Source organism: Quercus lobata, chromosome 2 (genome assembly GCF_001633185.2).
Source record: "Quercus lobata isolate SW786 chromosome 2, ValleyOak3.0 Primary Assembly, whole genome shotgun sequence".
NCBI classification, from domain to species: domain Eukaryota; kingdom Viridiplantae; phylum Streptophyta; class Magnoliopsida; order Fagales; family Fagaceae; genus Quercus; species Quercus lobata.
In genome coordinates, this window is record NC_044905.1 from 24554823 (window position 1) to 24574619 (window position 19797).

The 19797-nt window shown below is 33.3% G+C and overlaps 1 protein-coding gene across 1 annotated transcript; it reads right to left on the reverse strand.

Annotated features, from left to right (window-relative positions):
- Positions 1 to 7544: 7544 nt before the first annotated feature.
- On the reverse strand, positions 7545 to 19516 carry LOC115975052 (PH, RCC1 and FYVE domains-containing protein 1). The gene is made up of 9 exons (XM_031095689.1): positions 19001 to 19516; positions 16554 to 16640; positions 13734 to 13823; positions 13479 to 13565; positions 13259 to 13378; positions 9746 to 11842; positions 9469 to 9615; positions 8262 to 8809; positions 7545 to 7981 (listed from the first exon to the last, which is right to left on the reverse strand). Exons 1-9 carry the CDS (start codon positions 19046 to 19048, stop codon positions 7822 to 7824), a joined length of 3384 nt encoding a protein of 1127 aa, XP_030951549.1. The 5' UTR covers positions 19049 to 19516; the 3' UTR covers positions 7545 to 7821.
- Between the last annotated feature and the right edge of the window lie 281 nt (positions 19517 to 19797).

Consider the following 19797-nt stretch of genomic DNA (forward strand, 5'->3'; position numbering starts at 1 on the left):
AAATAATTTATTAACAATTGTCTTAATAACACCTGTTAATTGGACCCTTAAAAAACTTTGTAATGTGTTATATAAACTAAATCAACCAAATACACGTATGATGTGAGGTATGGCATAGACATGATTAGTGTGTCCTCGAGTTCTAAAACAAAACGGTATTAATACGAGCCAACTTGATAATTACATGTGAATCAAGATAACTACAGCATAATGCAAGTTCTAACACGTTAAGGAATTGAGTGTGAATAGATTATGGCATCCTGCCAAAGATTTAGAATGCCGAAATATTGTTTTTTTATAAATAATTACAAGGAACTATAATTATAACCAGTCTTTTTTATGAAATTGAGTAAATATGTATGACTAGTGCATTCATTCTTTAGACTTGAACAATCTTTAGGATAAAATAGATGTATTACAATGCTAATTAATACCATATATTATGTACCAAATTTTATATTTTTTAAGGGTTAGATTTAAATTACATTTGATTTAACTTTAAGTAATATCATACCATTCTATTTTTCCATTGAATATGACTTTTGACAAATCTACTATTAAATTATATTTTAATATCATTTATACTTGCAAATTTCAAGCTGATCAAAAATTAATAATTATGTTATTATTCAAATATTAAATTTCAATTCTTTGTATTTTTAAAATTATACATAAAAGATGAGTTTATAGATTAAACGGTGAATAACATTCGATTGATATGGAATTTCACATGCATGTAAAGAACAACATATAAAACATGTAAATCAATAGTAGAATTTTCAAAAAAAAAAATGAATTTAGAAAAAACCAATTTTAATTGGGTGATGGTACTAACATGTAATACACCAAATACCATAAGAACTCTGCCATTAATCTTTACGAAATTCCATAAGTTCTTTGCTGGGTAGTTGAGCTATTTCAACTCAGGCAATGAAATCAACGCACGAGAAATGGTCAGGCTCAGAGACAAGGCAAATGTCAAAAGGGTTGTTAATATTCGAAAGTGTGGATTTCATTGGGGGAAAATTCAATTAAGCTGCCGTCCAGTAGGTAAGATAGAGAGTCATGAATAGTCTCTTCCAATATTGTTAGGAATATAGAACGTTCCATTCAAGTCAATACAATTCTAGGTATTAACTAACAATACTGTTTGGTTGTCGATAGATATAGAAAAGCGAACCATATATTTGCATTTTGCATGCTCTGATACGTTTGAAACTCTAGCATTTTGAGTATTTTGGATGAAATAATCATTCTTAAATTTCAACATTTGGACCTGTAAAATGACTCCAAGTATTATTTTTATTTTTTTTTTTTAAACACTCTGGCCTAGACATATATTGCACCCAATTATGATATTTACCTTCATTACACATTCGTACAGAACTTGAGTCATCCATAATGTACTTAGTTGACTACAAACTTGTGACCTAATGCATAGCGGTTTTGATACGTAATCATGCATATAACTATTCTTTTTTTTTTTTCCTTTTTTTTTAAGGTAGTTATCTTATTTCTTTTGAATATATAAATGTTTAGAAATTAATAAGCCAAAAATTCACCATGGAGTAATATACATAGTCATTTTAATGCTTTGATCACGAAAGCCTTATCATTGTTTTGATACTTTTCTTTAATTACGAAAAAAAAATACATTCATTCGTCTATTTGAATATACTACTACAATATTATGCCCACCCAATTATGGATTTTATAAATCGTTTTAAGGAAAAGTGTTGAGTGATAAATGAAACTCAACTTTTACCAATAATTGCCAAATAATTTTAATGCATGTGCTTAATTTATAAACTACTTTAGCTTTCTTTCGTTGATGGTACTATATCATTGAACTAATTCTATTTCAATTGTAGCCACTTTAAATTTTAGTAAAAAGGGATCACACATACATGCATGCATATATATATATATATATGAGTTGGGTTTAAGTTATACTTGATGTAACTTTAAATAATGTTATACCAACTAATAGTTTTTAATTGGATGAAACTTTTGACAAATCCATTATTAGATTACATTATTTTCGTATATTCTCCATACTTGCAAAATTTCAAGGTGATCAAAGATTAATAGTCATAACATCAATCAATTGTTTAAATTCAAGTTTTTGTAATTTGAAATAATGCATAAAAGATTAATTTATGGATCGAAATAGTAAATTACATTTGATTGGCATGAAATTTGGCATGCATGTTAACAAGGACGGAGTTGAAACTTAGAAAAGTATAAACAAATTTTTTTTGAAACTCCAAGTAAGCATTTATTTAAAAGAGAAATGTTATGTCCACAATATTTTCACTATATTTTTACAACAAATCGTAAGTGGTAGGTTATTATTGGTTGTTATGAGTGAGCAAAAAAGTAATTTAAGTTGTGAATTCAAATTATAACCAATAACAACTTACCGCACGTGATTTGTTGTAAAAATGTTGTGGACGTAACACTTCTCAATTTATAAAGTTAAGTTTTTTTTTTTTTTTTACTTTTTTTTTTTGGGTGTCTTGTGTGTTGTCAAATGTGTGTAGGTGTTCACTTAGACTAGTTAGAATTGGCTTAGGAATTTTTTATTTTATTTTTTGTTTGTGTCTTGCGTGGGTTTGTTTTGGGGTGTTGTTTGGGCTTAAGTTTGTTATTGGTAAATTTTGTTGTTAAGCTTGTTAAATTTATTTCAAATTTTAGATCAATAAAATTTTTTATAGCCTTTAAAAAGATCAATAATATTGTTGAGAGGGCAAAGTGCAAATTTATTGAAACAAATTGCTAAAATTAATACATAAACACACACACACACACATATATATACACTAAAAAATAATTGAAAAAATTTAGGGGGGGCCACTGCCCCCCTTAGTCAACTATAGTACCATCACTGCATGTTAAGAACATATAGAACATATAATTCAACAATGGAATTTTCAAAATATGAATTCTATAACAAGTTAATGGGTGGTGTAACATTACTTAGAGTTACACTATGTGTAACTTGACAATTTTATGGATAAATAAAGTATGTTGGAGTATTTTTTGAGTTTGGCTTACCTCAGTACTTTTTAAAAATGAACTTCTTTTTATTTTAATGAGAAACTGTCACATCATCCACTAACTAAATAAAATGTGAGGATTAAAACTCACTACCACTAACTATTGTATATTTAAAACAAAATGACATGTCTAGTTAAAAAAGTACTAGAAATAAGTTAAACTCGTCCTTTTTTAAGGGAGGCAGCATATAAAAATAAGGGTTTTTTTTTTTTTTACTATTACTAAATTGTTGAGGACTATAAAGAAAATTTTGGAGACATTTTTTAAGGTGTTTCCCGTGGTTCTTCCCATTGGTACCATTATTAACAATATTGTTTGTCTCAACGAAAAAATATTTTGAGGGAAAATATGCTTGAAAAAATAACTTATTTTCTAGTGATATTGTTGTAACTACTAAAATTGAAAATTATCATGAACGCATTCTTTATCATTTGATGGTGGTGGTAGTGGTGTGGCAATGGGATATTCGTGATGACAAAGGAGGTGGTGTAGTGGTAGTGTAGCGGCAATAGAGTTGGCGGTGTATAGTATTATGGTGTCAGTGTTGATGTTGTTACCAGTGATGGCAACATCAATATTGGTAATTCTGGTAGCGGTGATGATGTTGATAGCATAAATAATTGGAAAGATTGAGGGCATAAGAAATGATGAAAAATGTTTTCTACGCCTTTTGGGTTGTTTTTGGTTGACTTTGAAGCACATTTCTTATTAATTAATATATTTTTTTGTCAAAACAAATACAGTAAAAAGTAGAAATACCAATCAATTAGTACTAAAACAAAATGGTACTTCTTTCTCTCTCACAATTATTAGTCAAGTCCAAAACTCAAGGTGATCCCAATTCCTAACTCCCTCTAGCTTAGCCAATGGGGCATATGGCCAGTGGCAGCCAGCCTTTTTTTTTTTTTTTTTTTTTAAGTTTAAATCCCGGACAAAATTTCTTATTATATTAAAGTGAAAACTGAAAGAAAGCTCAATCAAAAATCCAAATTTGATTTTAATTGCATTCTATTTTTATGCCAAGTGTCCTAATTGTCCTCTAATTTGATGTCAAGTGTCTTTATTTTTTAAATTGGCTTTAATTTTTTTCTAAGTGACATTTATGTCTAATTTTGTGTCAAATATTTTTAATGTAAATTTAAGAATGTAAATTTTATATATATATATATATATATATATTCAATTATAATTATTATACTTAACACTTTGAATTTGTAATACTAATAACATATTTAAAACTATTTTAAGTAACTTATAACCCATTTTGTTTAAGTTCTATTTGAAACCACTTTCAATCCATTTAAAACTAATCCAAATTTTCTTAACAAAACTTATTATTACTTCAAAAATAAAATTTCAGTGAAAATTTTACCATATCCTAAATATCGGTTGTTCATATCTTATTTGAAAATATAAACATGAAATAATTTGATTACATCACAATAAAAAAAAATAAAGTTAAGAAATAAAAAAATATAAATTTTCTCCAAAAATAAAACAACATAGAATGAACAATTAGCATACTCCACCAAAAATATTCTTACAAGGTTTTTTTAAGAGTTGACAAAAATATGAAAATGATCATCAATAATATTCAAATTAGGTAGATATATTAAAATGTATCTAATTAGGTTTATTATTAAATGTCTCCATGTGTCTACATCGGACTACAAGCTAGGTTACACTTAGGGTCCGTTTGGTTGGGAGGATGGAAAAATGAAAGGATAGAAAATAGAAGGAGGATAGAAAAGTTTTTAGTTTCCCTCATTTGTATTTGGTTGAGAGGGTGGAAAAGTGGAGGGATGGAAAAATTTTTGGTTTGGTTGAAAATAAGGTTTGTATAAATATACCATCATGTCCCTCTTAAATAAAACAAAAAGTAATACATTATACTTTTTTTAAAAATTTGTGTATAGATGAAAGTGGACATTTCAAAAAATAGCATAAGAAATCATCCAAAAGTGTTTTCTTATTAAAATTAAAATTAAGAAAAAAAAAAAAAAGAAGGAAAAGAAGAAGAACCCACCACCTACAAAACCATAGAAAGAAAAAACAAAAACAAAAACAAAAACAAAATGCCAACGTTACAAAGAAAAAGTCAAAAAAAAAAAAAAAAAAAACCAGAAACGTTGAAAAAGGTGGGGGGCAGTTTTGTCCAAATATTTTTTTCACTTTTCATTCCAATTTTCTCTCCAATTTGGAGAGATTGTATTTTGAAGGGAAGAAGAGAAAACTTGTGGGCTCCACCACTTTTCTCTCCCCCTCCCCCTCTTAACCAAATAGTGAAAAATGCTATTTTTCATCATATTTTCTTCTTCCTATTTTTCATCCTCTCTGTTTTCACCCCAACCAAACATACCCTTAAGGGGAAAATTTTCCTATTAACAAGAAAAGGTTGGATATAAATTATATTGACCACGACCAAAGGAAAGGAAACAAAGGTGACATCGCGTTGCTAAAAGGCACACAAACAAAGAAATACACATAGCCCAAACACCTACCTACCAACAAAACTTGCTACACGAATATTATACTATACCCCACTCCTCCTAAAATTTCTTCAGAGTTGCTGAATTGAAGAGCCAAGTTTATACCAAGTCAATTTCAGCCTGTATAAGAGTAAGTATTTCGAAATGTCGAATCCTATGATCAATAATAATCTAACACACCCGTTTTATGGAGCAGAGCCAAAGGGTGCACATGATACCACCTACTATTAGATCAGTAATTAGCTTCTATGACCATTCTATGAAACTGGCACACAAGATACTACCTCCTATCAAATATCAATAAGAAAGTTCAATAACATAACTTTTGAGTCACAACTCTAATATGGTTGACTGTGAAAAAATAGTGATGTGTTATGGGTCCATTTGAAAGTGATAAATAATCACTACAATAGACCATTTTAGAATTGTGACAAAAGTTGTGATCATAAAATAAATAGTAAATATCAATTATTCATTCAAGAAGACTAATTTTTGTCCATCTACAAATTGTAACATAGAAGATTACCCTCTTAAAAGTAGCCAAAGTGTTACCTCTTAAAGCTTGCAGCAACTATTTACGTTACTCAGAATTGAGATTGACATATTCACGCTATATTCTGATTAGACTATATTTGAAGTTCTGTTATGTACAGCTATGGTAAAAAAAGCAAAGGAAAGAATAGTGATCCCTATCCCTATTTGAAGCAAGAATTCAGAACCGAAATTGGCTAATTGGCCTATCCAGTTACCATCTAATATAATGTCAATAACTACAACATCCTCTTGCTTACCAGCAATTTTTTTTTCCCCAAAGGGAAGCATATTTTCATCTTGAATAAATTACAAGACATTCCTATGACGCAATTTAATGCCAAGATTAGCAAATGCTATGTAATATCTAATTATGTTTAGGATATCATTGATCCATCCGCATGATGTCATGAGTCATGTCACATTCTAGTGAAATAAAAAAGATGAGTGGTTGGATTATTTTATCAATAATTATGGGGCGAGGTAGGAGAAAGTATCTTTATACATATGAGTTCACACCTATGCAACTCACCAACATAGAGCAAGCACATAAGATAATTTTCAACGAAATAGGGGCTCAACAAAAAGGTTTTGAGTGCTGCTTGCGGCAAATTCCATATTTCATAATTTTATTTTATTTTATTTTTTCCTATTTTTACCTGCATTATATTGTGTAAATTTAAGAAAATTTTTAAAATCTTCTAAATATATTATTTAATCAAATTACATGACTCATTAAATAGGTTATGTGACTAAAAATTACGTGTGAATAGTTTTATCAGTGAGTTGAAAGAAAAAAACATTTTTATCTTGATTAACCGACATTCACCTATACCAGGCTAGATTGTTTTTAGCATGCACTTCTACCATTTCAAAACTCGCCTTTCATTCGATAAGCCCCATCATTTGCTGGTGGAAAAAGTATATTATATTTCTGATATATGTAATTTCTGATCCCACATTGTGTTTGACAGGGCACTAATATATTCAATTGGTATCCATCATTCACCATTTAATATTTTTAGTATTTCCTCAACTTATGCTTAAATGCATTTGAAAAGTTTATATTGCCTTTTTAATCCAAATTACATGACATTAAATAATATTCCATTCATGAGAGAGAGAGAGAGAGAACACAAAATAAGGGTCCACAAAAGGGTTTTTTTTTTTTTCCCGTATTTGCATAATAAAAATTATTAAATTATCTATAGGAAACCCCAAAAGCCTTATGTATTGGGTATATCCCTTTTAAAGAGATCAAATGCAGGAACCGACATGCACAATGATATAATTAGCATTAGCACACCTGTCTGAGCCTGGTGTGCTAATGCTAATTATATCATTGTGCATAACCATTACCTCTGTCAATTTCAAGAATAGCGCACAAAAGGGCTCCACCAAAACCGAACAGCTGAGGAGAGAAGATATGAGGAAAAAAAAAAAGTGGGTGGGGGAAACAAAGCATAGAACAAAAACTTTCTTTTGCCAAGATTATCTGACAATTGATGATTCTATATACACTACAATACAAGAGATATGTAAAGGCAGATACCCAGAAATTAATTGGACGGAACAAAATGATTCTAAAAAAGAAAAAATAATTAAAAAAAAAATAGAGGAAGGGGGGGAGAAGGAAGGAAAGAAGTACCAAAAAGAAAATGTGTTCACTTCAAAATCATCATAATTACCGATGCAAAAAGTGTGAATGGCATTCCCTCCCTCCATCCCTCCCTCCCATTTGCTAAGTTTGGGAAGATGGTGACAGAGCTCCCTCTGATCTGCGTCCAGCATAGCCAGAAACTGATGACTTGTCTGACCCACGAACATTGTACTTCTCATACACCTTTTCCCGGTTCTCCGACCACCAAGTCTCAGCTTGGTGCTCTCCAAATCTTCTTCGGCTGCAGATGCATTTACTTTATCAGATTGCAATGATAAAATTACCAAAATGGAAAATTTTACTCGACATCTCAAACGAAAGGAAATGGTAGATCTCATAACCATTATATGCACCATATTTGGGGTTGGGAGATTTTAATGCAGAAGAGTCACCAAAATAAACTCATTCTCAACCACCTAAGGTGAATAATATCGAGACTTCTTGCTAGTGACACTAAGTCTGATATTAACTTATTCTTCTAATACTTGACCACATTAATCCTAATAATAAAGCCCAAATACCTGAAGCGAACTCGTTTGAGATCTCTAGTTCCATCTCGCAGGGCCACAAGAGTTATATATACACCAGGCTCATACTGTTCTATCCATTCTGCCTCAACTTGATTGCTGTTAACAGGCAGCGCAGAATTTTTAGATCTCATACCATTCTCACCATCTTGGAAAGACCCAGAATCCTTGCCATCAACTGCCTCTGACACACTGCTGACACTTTGCTGAACCCCTCCACCATTTGGCAGCCTGACATCGGGATTTTCATCAGTCCCATTGGCGGTCATAAGCACCCGGTTTTGGTGGTATATGTTAGTTTCATCAGTTCCAGGCAGATCTCTAGGTGAAGGAGTTGGTCCTTGAGTTCCGTTTATTAAATCAGAGTCAATTCCTGTGGAAGCCAACAAAGAACTGCTGCTTGAATCAGATCTCAAATGGCGCTCTCCATGTGTTTCAGGATAGTGCATTCCATTTGGCTCTAGACCATTTGGTAAGAAAGCAGGCCTCATGCTCTCAGGGTCATAAACACCAGGAGGTAACCTCTCAGCCAGATCTTTAATCTGGAACACAGTGGAAGGATGGTCAATAGAAATAAGTAGTAGTTTTTCCATTTACTTAATAAATAAAAAAACCCACTGAAAGGGCTTGGAGATGAGGAAGAAAAGCAGAGATGATCAGGAACATATACTCAGAAATGTTTAGGCTTGCAAAGAAACCTTGTTAACTCATTTTAAAATCCATAACAGAAGAACAAAATGCTGTTTTAAACCATTTCATCCAAATTCCTTTTCAATTTCATGAAGAGTAATTCAAACTAAACTGAAGGGTTGGTCATGCAAGAACTGCTTTTTCTGATGGGGCGTTTGGATGGCAGGATTTTGGCACGTGGATTTGGATTTGGGTTATTAAAATCCAACTACTTTGTTTGGATAGTTTAAAAAGGTCAAGGATTTGGATTTGGATTTGGATTTGGCCAAATCTACCAAGGATTTTGGAACCTTGAAATCCTTGGATTTGAAATAACATCTAACCCCATGGAATTCTAAATCAAATCCATTGATTTAAAATCCAAATCCAAATTCCAGTGTCCAAACGCAACCAGAAAATTCAGTTCAATATTACTATGTTACAGGAAAATTCTCTAAGAGTGCATAACGCTCTACCAAAAATACAGCTTATATTGAAGATAAACAAACAAGTATATAAACCAGAAAATAACCTGTGAAGTAAGTGCCTTTATAACTTCTTTTGCAGCCTTGGATTTAGCAGATTCCTCTGCAGCTAGTGCCATAGTTTCTTGAACCTTTTTTGCTGACTTCTGAAGCTCTAGTTCTTGAAGTTCACATCTCTGCCTTAGGCTCTCCCCCTAACCAGATTCATAGTCATCAACAGAGGCTATTCAAATTAATATTATACAGATTCAACAACAGAACCCCCACACCCTGTACTCAAAAGATACATAAAATGACAGAGAAACCTGTGGAACTTAACATTACCTGCGCACGTAACTTTAGCACTTCTTGATTCAATAGTTCATTTGTTTTCTTCAAACTATCAGTGATACTTTTGGAGAAGGAAAGTCCCGATGTTGTAGGAATAGGCGTAGCAGAACGAGGGGGGCTAGGTCTCCTTGAGAAAGGAGACACAGACCTAGAACTCACTCCAGATGGTGTGAGAGCTGGTCTGGGAGCTGCTCGTCGCAGGTCAACAGCACTAGACAAAACAACATCTCTCAGCTGCAGCAAAGAAGGTGCTTGAGAGGAGCGAACTAGGGAGAATGCATCAGCCTTCTTTCCTTGCTTGGCTGCTTTGCTATCTAACTGCTTTATTAAATCCATATTAGAAGGCACCGACTTGGACAATCTTATATCAGCTTTATCTAACCTATCCCTGTTTTCACCTGACAAGCGAGGTACAACATTCTTCCGGTTATTATCTCTAGCTTCTGACACCTTGTTCAACTTTGCATAACAAGCATCACAAACACGATATGGCTTGTTGGGATTAGGAGACAGTGCTGCTCTTAATGCTTTTCTAGAACTGCAAGAATGGCAGTGCACAAGGCCACAATTATAGCAGTTGTGCCTCTTTCTAGTAAACCCAAAAGCCTGTCTACAAGAAGAGCACTGTGACTGCTCAGCACCAGAAACCCATTTATGAAGACATATAGCTGCTGTGTAGTTTGAACCACAAGCAATATATTTTACATGTCTGTCCTTCAAAGCCTCAACCAGAGTCGGTGTTTTTCGATCTTCAACATCTCCATGGCCCAACCTCCCATTAGCACCCTTCCCCCACGTATAAACTTCATTCTTAGAAGTTAATACTGCCACATGATATGCACCACAGGCAATTTCTTCAACAGATTCACCAACAAGCTTGTCCTCCACCAAGCAAGGTAGCTTTCCATCAGAATGGGGATTCCCAAGCTGACCATAAACAGTACTGCCCATTGTAAAAACATGTCCTGATGTGGTCAAGCCAATGGTTAAACTGTGCCCACAAGCAATTTTATGAAAATTGTAATCAATGAGTGCTGGCACACATGTAGGTTTTAGCCGAGCCTCCTTGTCTCCATGACCAAGACGATTTTTATCTCCATCACCCCAAGTAAACAATTTACCAGATGAAATACTTGCGCTAGACTGTGTCATAATAACCTCCACCACTGCAGCAGTATGCCACACCCCACATGCAACAGCAATTGTCTTCAAACCTGAGAGAGATTCTACTTCTCTTGGGTAAGAAATGCTTTCCCTATCTCCATGGCCCAAGACACCAAATGTTCCATCACCAAATGTAAAGAGCTGTCCTGTTGATGTTACCAAGGCAGTATGCCATGGACCACAAGTAACTGAAGCAACTTGAAGTCCCTCAAGAGGACCAGAGATTCTCTTGGGTATCCAATGACTGACGTCAGTGCCATGTCCAAGAAGCCCAGCATTATGTGTACCATCTCCCCATGTATAAAGTTCCCCATTCATTGTAACTGCACAAGTATGGAACTCCCCACAGGCCACAAAATCAACAGTGGTAGTTGTCAAAGATTCAACTAGACAAGGTTGACTAACATCATTTCCAACACCATGGCCAAGCCGTCCTCCAGACTCTTCACCCCATGTAAAAAGTTCACCTTGCCTTGTGACCAGGGCCACATGCCTGACCCCACAGGCTATCGAATGTACATCCAAAACTACATTGGACTCTAGTGGCCTGGGGAGAAGCACATCTGCCCTTGGAGTCAAATAACTAGCATTTCTGTCAGCCCCAACCTTGACAACATTATCACAAATAACTTCACCCCATATATACACGTCGCCTAAAGCATCACAATCATCCGGTGCAGAGCCATGACTAGAAGTACTGGGGGCACTAGAAACACTAACTCGAAAAGCATCCGAACCAGATCCTTTTACTTGCATATTTGTCTCGTCTGATGCATGTGATCTTTCAGAACGCACAGAATTGTCAGGCAGAAAGCTCTTAGGAGAAGTGTTAGTGTTCAAAGTGGCAGAAATCTCAGGTGAGCTAATATCTCGAGAAGCACTAAGTGAACTGTCGCTTGCACTATTTGATGTCAAGTCTCCACTGTCCTGAAAACAATTCAGCAAAAGACATGATATGTAGCTGACCATATAACAGAAAAATTCATATATTACGTTAAGCAACTTAATCGTATCAATAATCATTTGTGTTTGTGATATAAGAAAACACACTACCTAAGCCTTTTAAAAGTTAAGAACCAAGGCAAATCAATTAATATTAATATATATATATAAGCAAAGACCTCGTGTGGGAGAGTATTAAGTTCTATAAATAAAAAAATAAAAATAAAAAGAATAATTAGGTTTTTAAATTAGAAAATTAATTAAATATTTTCCAATTTACGCAAATACTATTACCATATGTTCATATTCTAAATTAAATTAATCTTAAAAATTTATATTTTCCAATTTTCTAATGACATGTAAATAAATAAAAGCTTATTCCTCAAATATTATAATACTTAGTGTCCGTTTGGGAACAGCTTATTTAACTGAAACTGAAAATTTTTTTATTAAAGTACTGTAGATAAAGCTAAAAGTAGCTGAAATAGTACAGTGAGACCCATAAATAGTACCAAAAAGTGCAATGAAACCCATGAATAGTACCAAAAATAAACTAGATAGTAAAAAAAAACTATTTTTTAAGCCAATGCCAAACGCACACTTAATGAGTATTATAAATTGGTTGTATAAATAATTACTTATCAAATATTTCAAACTGGATATCTTATCTTTTTATATATAGGTAGTAATGGTATCAACTCATATATCTATGATAAGCTTACAGTATACACGCCCATCGCGCAGGACATAGCTAGTGTAGTACAATGAACAAGAACTTTGACTGACTCTCCATTTAAAGAATTGTTAGAATAATTGTTAAATGATTAAATTCACAATTTCCTAACAGCTTAAACTTTTAAGACAAGTGGTAGTTTATCATGGTATTAGAGCGGCTGATCTTGAGTTCAAACCATGTCTCCACTCTACCTTCCATACAAGTTAATAATCTCACATGTTTGGCCCCACTTATTAAGGGGGGGTCTAGACCAACACGTGAGAGGGAGTATTAGAATAATGGTTGAATAATTAAAATCATTCTTTCCTAATAGCTTAAACTTTTGGGATAAGTAAAAGTTTATCATGAAAAACAAAAGCTTGAAATATGTTTTATAGGTCCCAAGACAAAAACTCCCAGATTATTATCCTTCGAAACTACATACCACTAACTATAAAAACAACGGTCTTTGCCCTTACAGAGAAAGAGGGGAAACTCTTAATTAAAAAGGGCTGAGCAAGAAGTTGTTTAATCTAAAGATTAATTCACAGGAATAATGCTCTCACATTTTAACATTGCCCCAATGCAATGGCATACTCTTTATGTTTATGGGATCATACTGCAAAAGGATGGACAAAGCAAATGAAAAACTTAAACATAAGGAGTTCCCAACTAGAAAGACTTACATCAAGGTAGAGGCCTCCATCAGTCCGTCCATCAATTTTGGAGCGCCCACCTTGACCAGAGGATATTAATGTTTTGAGGCCAGCAATCCACACGTCTGCCTCAACTTTATCTTTGCAAATCTGGAAAATGCAACGTATAATAATTGAACTTAAAGTAAAATAGAAGATTTAGAGAATTACAATGTAATTTTTGAGTGAACTTCGAAATTTCATCACTGACCAGATCAAGGGACCGCTTTCCGTTGTTATATATAAGAGAAAAGGATAAATAGTCCTTTTCAGGACGCAGATACCGTTGAAAAACAGCCTGGAAGTGAATTAGGAAAACAAATTAGAAGATTTTTATTTAGAAGATTTAAATACTAAAAACTTAGAAATTTTTTTTTCTAAGCAAACTTAGAAGTTAATCATGTAGCATGGTAGATAGCATAATTAAGCATAAGAGTAATATGAAATGGAAACACAGATATCTCACTGTTCTTTGTCCAGGAATAATTCTTGAGACACAAGCTAACTTCAAACTTCTTTCTCCACTACTTGAAATCCAAATTAAAGATGATTCATCCTGACATTTTTAGATATAACAGTAAGTAGAAAATAAAAGGAATTTTAACAAGCGGAAAGCTGTGTGTTTCACATGAGCACAATAAGATCACAGATCATGAGATTTGAAAAGCCAACAAAGGAGCAATTAATTCAAATACATAGGCTACATGATGAGATATACATTCATCAGAACAATAAACACAGAGTAATATACATCTCCACTACTTGAGCCACAAGTATTAACAACACTTAAAACTCAGGGCATAATCTATTATCTCATATAATAAAGAGGCATATTTTTAGTTAATCCAACCTGCATCTGATATTAAAGTAAGAATAAAGACATGTCCTTTTAGGACCTATGAGTTTGACCATATTTTGCCCCAACAAACCTAAAATTGCAGTAAACAACACACTCACAAATATTTGTATAAAGCTGAAATATGGCATGGAAAATTGGGAACTGCCCATATGGTACCCTCTGAATTTTTCATCCAATTTATGGCTGGGAAACCAGAAATTTTTTCATATTTTCCAACCGCCCGCACACATAGCTAACATAACTTTGTGACCAAACACAACCAATTTAGATAAGACTCTACAAGTGATGATCTGCAAACTGTCACAAACAAGGCACTGTATGATAAAAGAAAGTAGTCCCTAGTGGCAACTGAAACAGCTTGATTTTAAGTACAGAATTTTTTTTTATAAGAACAGAATTACTAACTTCAACTTTGTTAACAAAAGAATTATGTGATAGTTCCATTAAACCAGCTGTTGAATTATCATAACTATGAGGAATTCAAATCTCCAAGAACCTTATATGAACATAACCAGTGTAACCAAAGGCGAGCCGAGCACTAGCCTAGGGCCCAGGCAAGGCAAGGCGCCTTTAGTAAGGCGCTTGCCTTTAGAGCCTAGGCAAGCAGGGCAATCGCCTTTTTCCATTAAAAAGGCGCTAAGGTGAGAGCCTCAGTTTTTTTTTTTTTTTTTTTTTTTTTAATAGAAGGTTGTTGTAAAACCTATCATTAGATTATTAATTTTAAAGAAGCATGTTATAAAACCTATTGTTAGATAAATTAATTTACAAGAGTTTGTTGTAAAACTTGTTGTTAGATTAATTAATTTCTAGTAGAAGCTTGTTGTAAAACCTATTGTTAGAATAACTAATAGAGCCTAAGCCATCTTAATCCTATTTTGAAATCATTTGATAGACCTAATTTTCATGCAACACATTTAAAAACACTTTATGATAATATTTCAATGCACTAGCTGCATATGATTTAAGTTGTATATGTATAATAAATATATTTAGAATTTGGAGCCTCACTTTACTTGGGCTAGCGCCTTTTTGTCACCTCACGCCTTGGGCAATACAAGGCCTTGGCGCCTTAAGGTTTCCTTTCGCTTCTGACTACCATGACCATAACATCAAGTTATAGAGGGATAGGAAGCAATAGATTATTGGACACTTATATAGTAAGCCATACCATCTACTCTATGGAAAACTTTGAATCATCGTTCTTGTTATTGAGTCAAATTATACTTGTCTACCTCTAATTGTATTTCAAATGATTTATCTACTTGTAAAGTTTGAGGTTGAGTTCACATGGAGGTTCAAGAGTTCAACCAGTTTCCATGCTTTTAATTAATGTATTTTACAATAAATTACAGCTGAAGGTATTGTTACTAATCCTCACTAGCATTGTCTTGTCTTGGAAGAAAAAGGTCATTCTCTAAAAGCAAACCCACTACTATTTCTAATTATCAAAAAAAGACCCACTACTATTTCTAAGAAACTAGTAACTAATCATATTCACTACTACCCTAGTAAACCAAGAACTGGGGCACTCAATCTGAGATGTGACACACTCAATTTCAAAGGCTATGACAAGTTCTTCTTACAATGAGCTCTAGTGAACTCTCCAATTATACTTAAATTTTTAACACTAATAGATGCACAGTTCATACCATTTCATATAAAGATTTTTTTGACCAAATCTCACAGAAAAAGCTCATCATGCCAGTCAAAATTGTACAGCGTTGACTGAGTAATAGTGACATAATGCCATCAATTTTGACCCTTGCACGCATTTAGATGTGATCAAATTTAAGCTAAAAATTCATCAATTTTGACTGAGTCTTCTAGTGACACCCTATATAAGGATATGAAGTACACAGTGTTACTTGTTCACTGTCATCCATTTAGAGGGAGAGCTTATGAGAAGGACAATGAGGGAGCAGGCAACAACTTTTTATTGTATAGCTAAAACATAACTTAGATACTTGTCTGTATAAAATATCCTGCGATACATATCACAGTTCCAGCTCTATTGTTAAATATGAGACAGACAATGAGGGTGCAGGTAACAACTTTTTGTTATTTAGCTAAAACATAGCTTAAATACTTGTCCGCATAAAATATCCTATGATACATATCACAGTTACAGCTCTATTGTTAATATTTCCAAAGTGAAGATCATAACAAGGAATTTAAGAGATTCATCTACCAGTAAGAGTTTATCTCCAAGAAAGTAATTAGTTGATGCACTTCAAACTCCAACAACATTGTCTTTATTAACAAAATTATATAAATTTACTTGAATTATTTTGGACAAATAATGATATTAATTGACTTGATGTTACATCAATTTAGTTGTTTTTTTGGTCAACATCTAAGCACTTTCTAAGTTAGAACAATTTTCTAACCACCAAAATCTTAAAGCGGAGGCTAGAGAAATGAACTTACATTTGACAATCTAAATGGACAAAACTTAGGCTTTCCCTTACGACCATATTTAAGCAGTTGGGCACCCTTCTTCAAAGCAATCAATGCCTGCATGAGGTAAAAGCATACTCAAAACAGTGCAAAAGAAACCTTTGGCATGCAAACTTTGTACACTGAAAATTTTAGGAACAGAGGAATATGCAGTGTCTTTCTAAATAATATTAGTAACCACAGATTCTATGAAGTTTCATAGGGAACATAAATCAAAGTACTACCCAATAATTTAAGTTTTTATAGAAACATAAATATAAGTGCACAAATTAGAAAATATGAGCCTGAGGAACATCAAACTTTCTGTTTTCTTTTTTATCTTCTATGCAGCAAGGGATCAACAACATTTGCATCGGCTTGGCAAGTTCTCTTCTTGTTTAAGTTAAATTGAATGCATCAAGAGGGATAATAAGAGCACGGTAAATATTTTGATTTATCATTCAAGCCTTTGAAGGGGGGGAAATAACAATAGTCTTCTCACAATGTGGGACAGTATAATTCCAAACACAAACTCTGCCACTTTTACAGTGAACATTATTTGGAATGGACTAGTTGCTAGATATCTTCATATGAAGGTTCCTGAGAGACAAATCTTATAACTCACTCTTCCTGAGAATTGAGAAAGGCAGGCAATGATAGAAAAGGGTACTGGTTTTACGATATACCCTGAACAGCTACGTTTTATAAAATGATCCCCTGCCTATTCATTTCTACATAATGCAGGTAACAAGTAACAACTCAACTTCACAACATAAATTTTTATTTAAATTAGAAAATTCTAAACGAGAATTATTATCTATGAGCATAAAACAGCATATGCTGCTAACAATCAGCAAAAATATTATTGCAAGCAGCAAACAAACTATAATCAAAGCAACCTTTGGTTCACAACAAGATCCTTAACATTTTTACTAAAAAGAAATTTTTTGCTTAAATATGCTAGGATAGGCTTGAAAATTGTTTCATCATCTCTGAATTCAGCCTTATGCCACCTTTAATATATCTCAATCCACAAATGATAAATATGAGCCATCCATGCCAGCTCAACCACAGTATCAGAGAAACTTTTACAATTGAGATGATTCACTGCCCATTTTATTTCGGTATCCCAGCTTGGAAGTCTTTTAGCAATAGAACAAAGTGTGAGCAATCTTACCCATATTCAATATGAAAATCTGCATTGATAAAAAAGATGGTCCCTTGATTCCATACATCTTCTACTGACCAGTACAACTCCGGCTAAATTATCTAACCTTTGTAGAAAACTTAGGACATGTTTGGTACACTGTAATAGAGCCTGTAAAATGCTTGTTTATGTGGAATGACTATTCAATCTTTTGGTTGGATATTTAGTACATGGAATAATTATTCATTAGGAATAGCTATAAATTAAAACATATAATAACTTTAGAAATTATTATAGTTCCTAAACTACAAACTATATCCATGTGCATAATAATTATAAAATTATTATGATTCCAAAGCATACATATTTTTCATTTTAATCCTATTTCACAACCATAAATATTAATAGGAATATTTATTCCATTACATCACCTTTTATTCCCAGTAATAATTAGATTCAGTGTACCAAATGTGCCCTTATTTTGAAACGCCAACCATGCAATAAACCCATGCTTAGGAAACATCCATATTTAGTTTCCACCAATTCACTCCTAAGGTGAGTTTGATGGTGATAAATTACCACTTTTGGGACATTTGGTACTTTATCATGATATCAGAGTAGGTAGTTATGAGTTCGAACTTTGTTTCGAGTTGCCTCCCATTTAAAATTTAAAAATTCTACATGTTGATCTCCACTTATTAAGGAGGACTATGGGCTCACTCCTCATTTCCAAACCGGTTAAGCTTTTGCGACTATCAGTAATTTATCAAATAGCATATACTTTGTGGTGGCACATACTGTTTCCAAATTCTAGCTTTACCTAAACGCCAAGCCAATTGAGGTCCTTTCTGGGTGTACAGTTTTCTCTAATATTTGCTAGTTCCTTAAAAAAGAAACCCACTTATATGTGTCCACAATTCCAATATTACAAAAATAAATGAATTAAATAGGCAAAGGTAAGAAATTCTGTAAAGACAAAATTGGTCTGCGGTTGCATGCCACAACACTATTATTTGCAAACAAAAATTAGCACTAAATCATAAAATTAAATAAAATGCGCAGTTTGGTTATAACAACTAGGCAATGGGTTTTTTTTTTTTTTTTTTTTTCAAAGATTATTACATTTTTTGAATCTTAAAATTTTCATTAAGCCTCCGAAAAACTCTACCTAATCTTTCTATCTCATCCCGAAAAATATGGGAATTTAAAGCAAAGCAAAAAAAAAAATTAACAACGAAAACAATAAATAAATTTTTTTTTTTTTTTTAAAAAAAAGAAACAGAGAGAGGACCTGGTCGATGTCACGGTGTGCATTCCCGTAGCTAACAAGATCGGCCATTCCATGTGAGAGAATTACGAAAATGCCACCACCACCCTCTCCGATCGCAGTATGGAGCTCCGGTCATCATAGAGAACCCCTGCCTTTTCTTCCGTATAATACCATCAACTCTCCCCCCACCTCTGCTCACGCAGATCCAACCCCTTCCTTTCCTTTCCTTTCCTTTCCTTTCACTCTCTTCCTTCCTCCATTGACATTGACATTCCCTCTTCCCCTTACTCTAAACCACTACTTCAAACTTCAACTTCTTCACCTCTCTTTGCTTCCACTGCTCTCAAGCAATTTTTCACTATCACCGCTTTCTCAAATTCCGCCGGAAAAAGCTCGGAGGAAAACCGGACGAACCGGACAGAAGAGACACAGTAGAGAGGGAAAAAAAAAGAGAAAGAGAAATCTCTGAAAAAGAGAAAGAGAGAAGCGAGAGAGAAAATCGAGGAGTCTGTAAAAGTACGAAGAGTCAAAGATGAGGAAAAAAATTTTAAAAAGAAAAAACCAAAAAAGAAAAGAATAATAAAAATACGAATAAAGCGTGAAAACGCCTGAGATTGAAAAGATATATATGAGAGGACATTTTTTATTTATTTTTTTATACTAAAATATAAATTAAAAATATATATTACTATTTATTATTAATTAACATTAACGCAAATTAAATTGGAGATTACTAGTAATAATACTCATTTTTAGAGGAGGGATGCACGTTGCCTTTTGAGAATTACTAGCTACCGTTCCAGCCAATTGCAACCGTC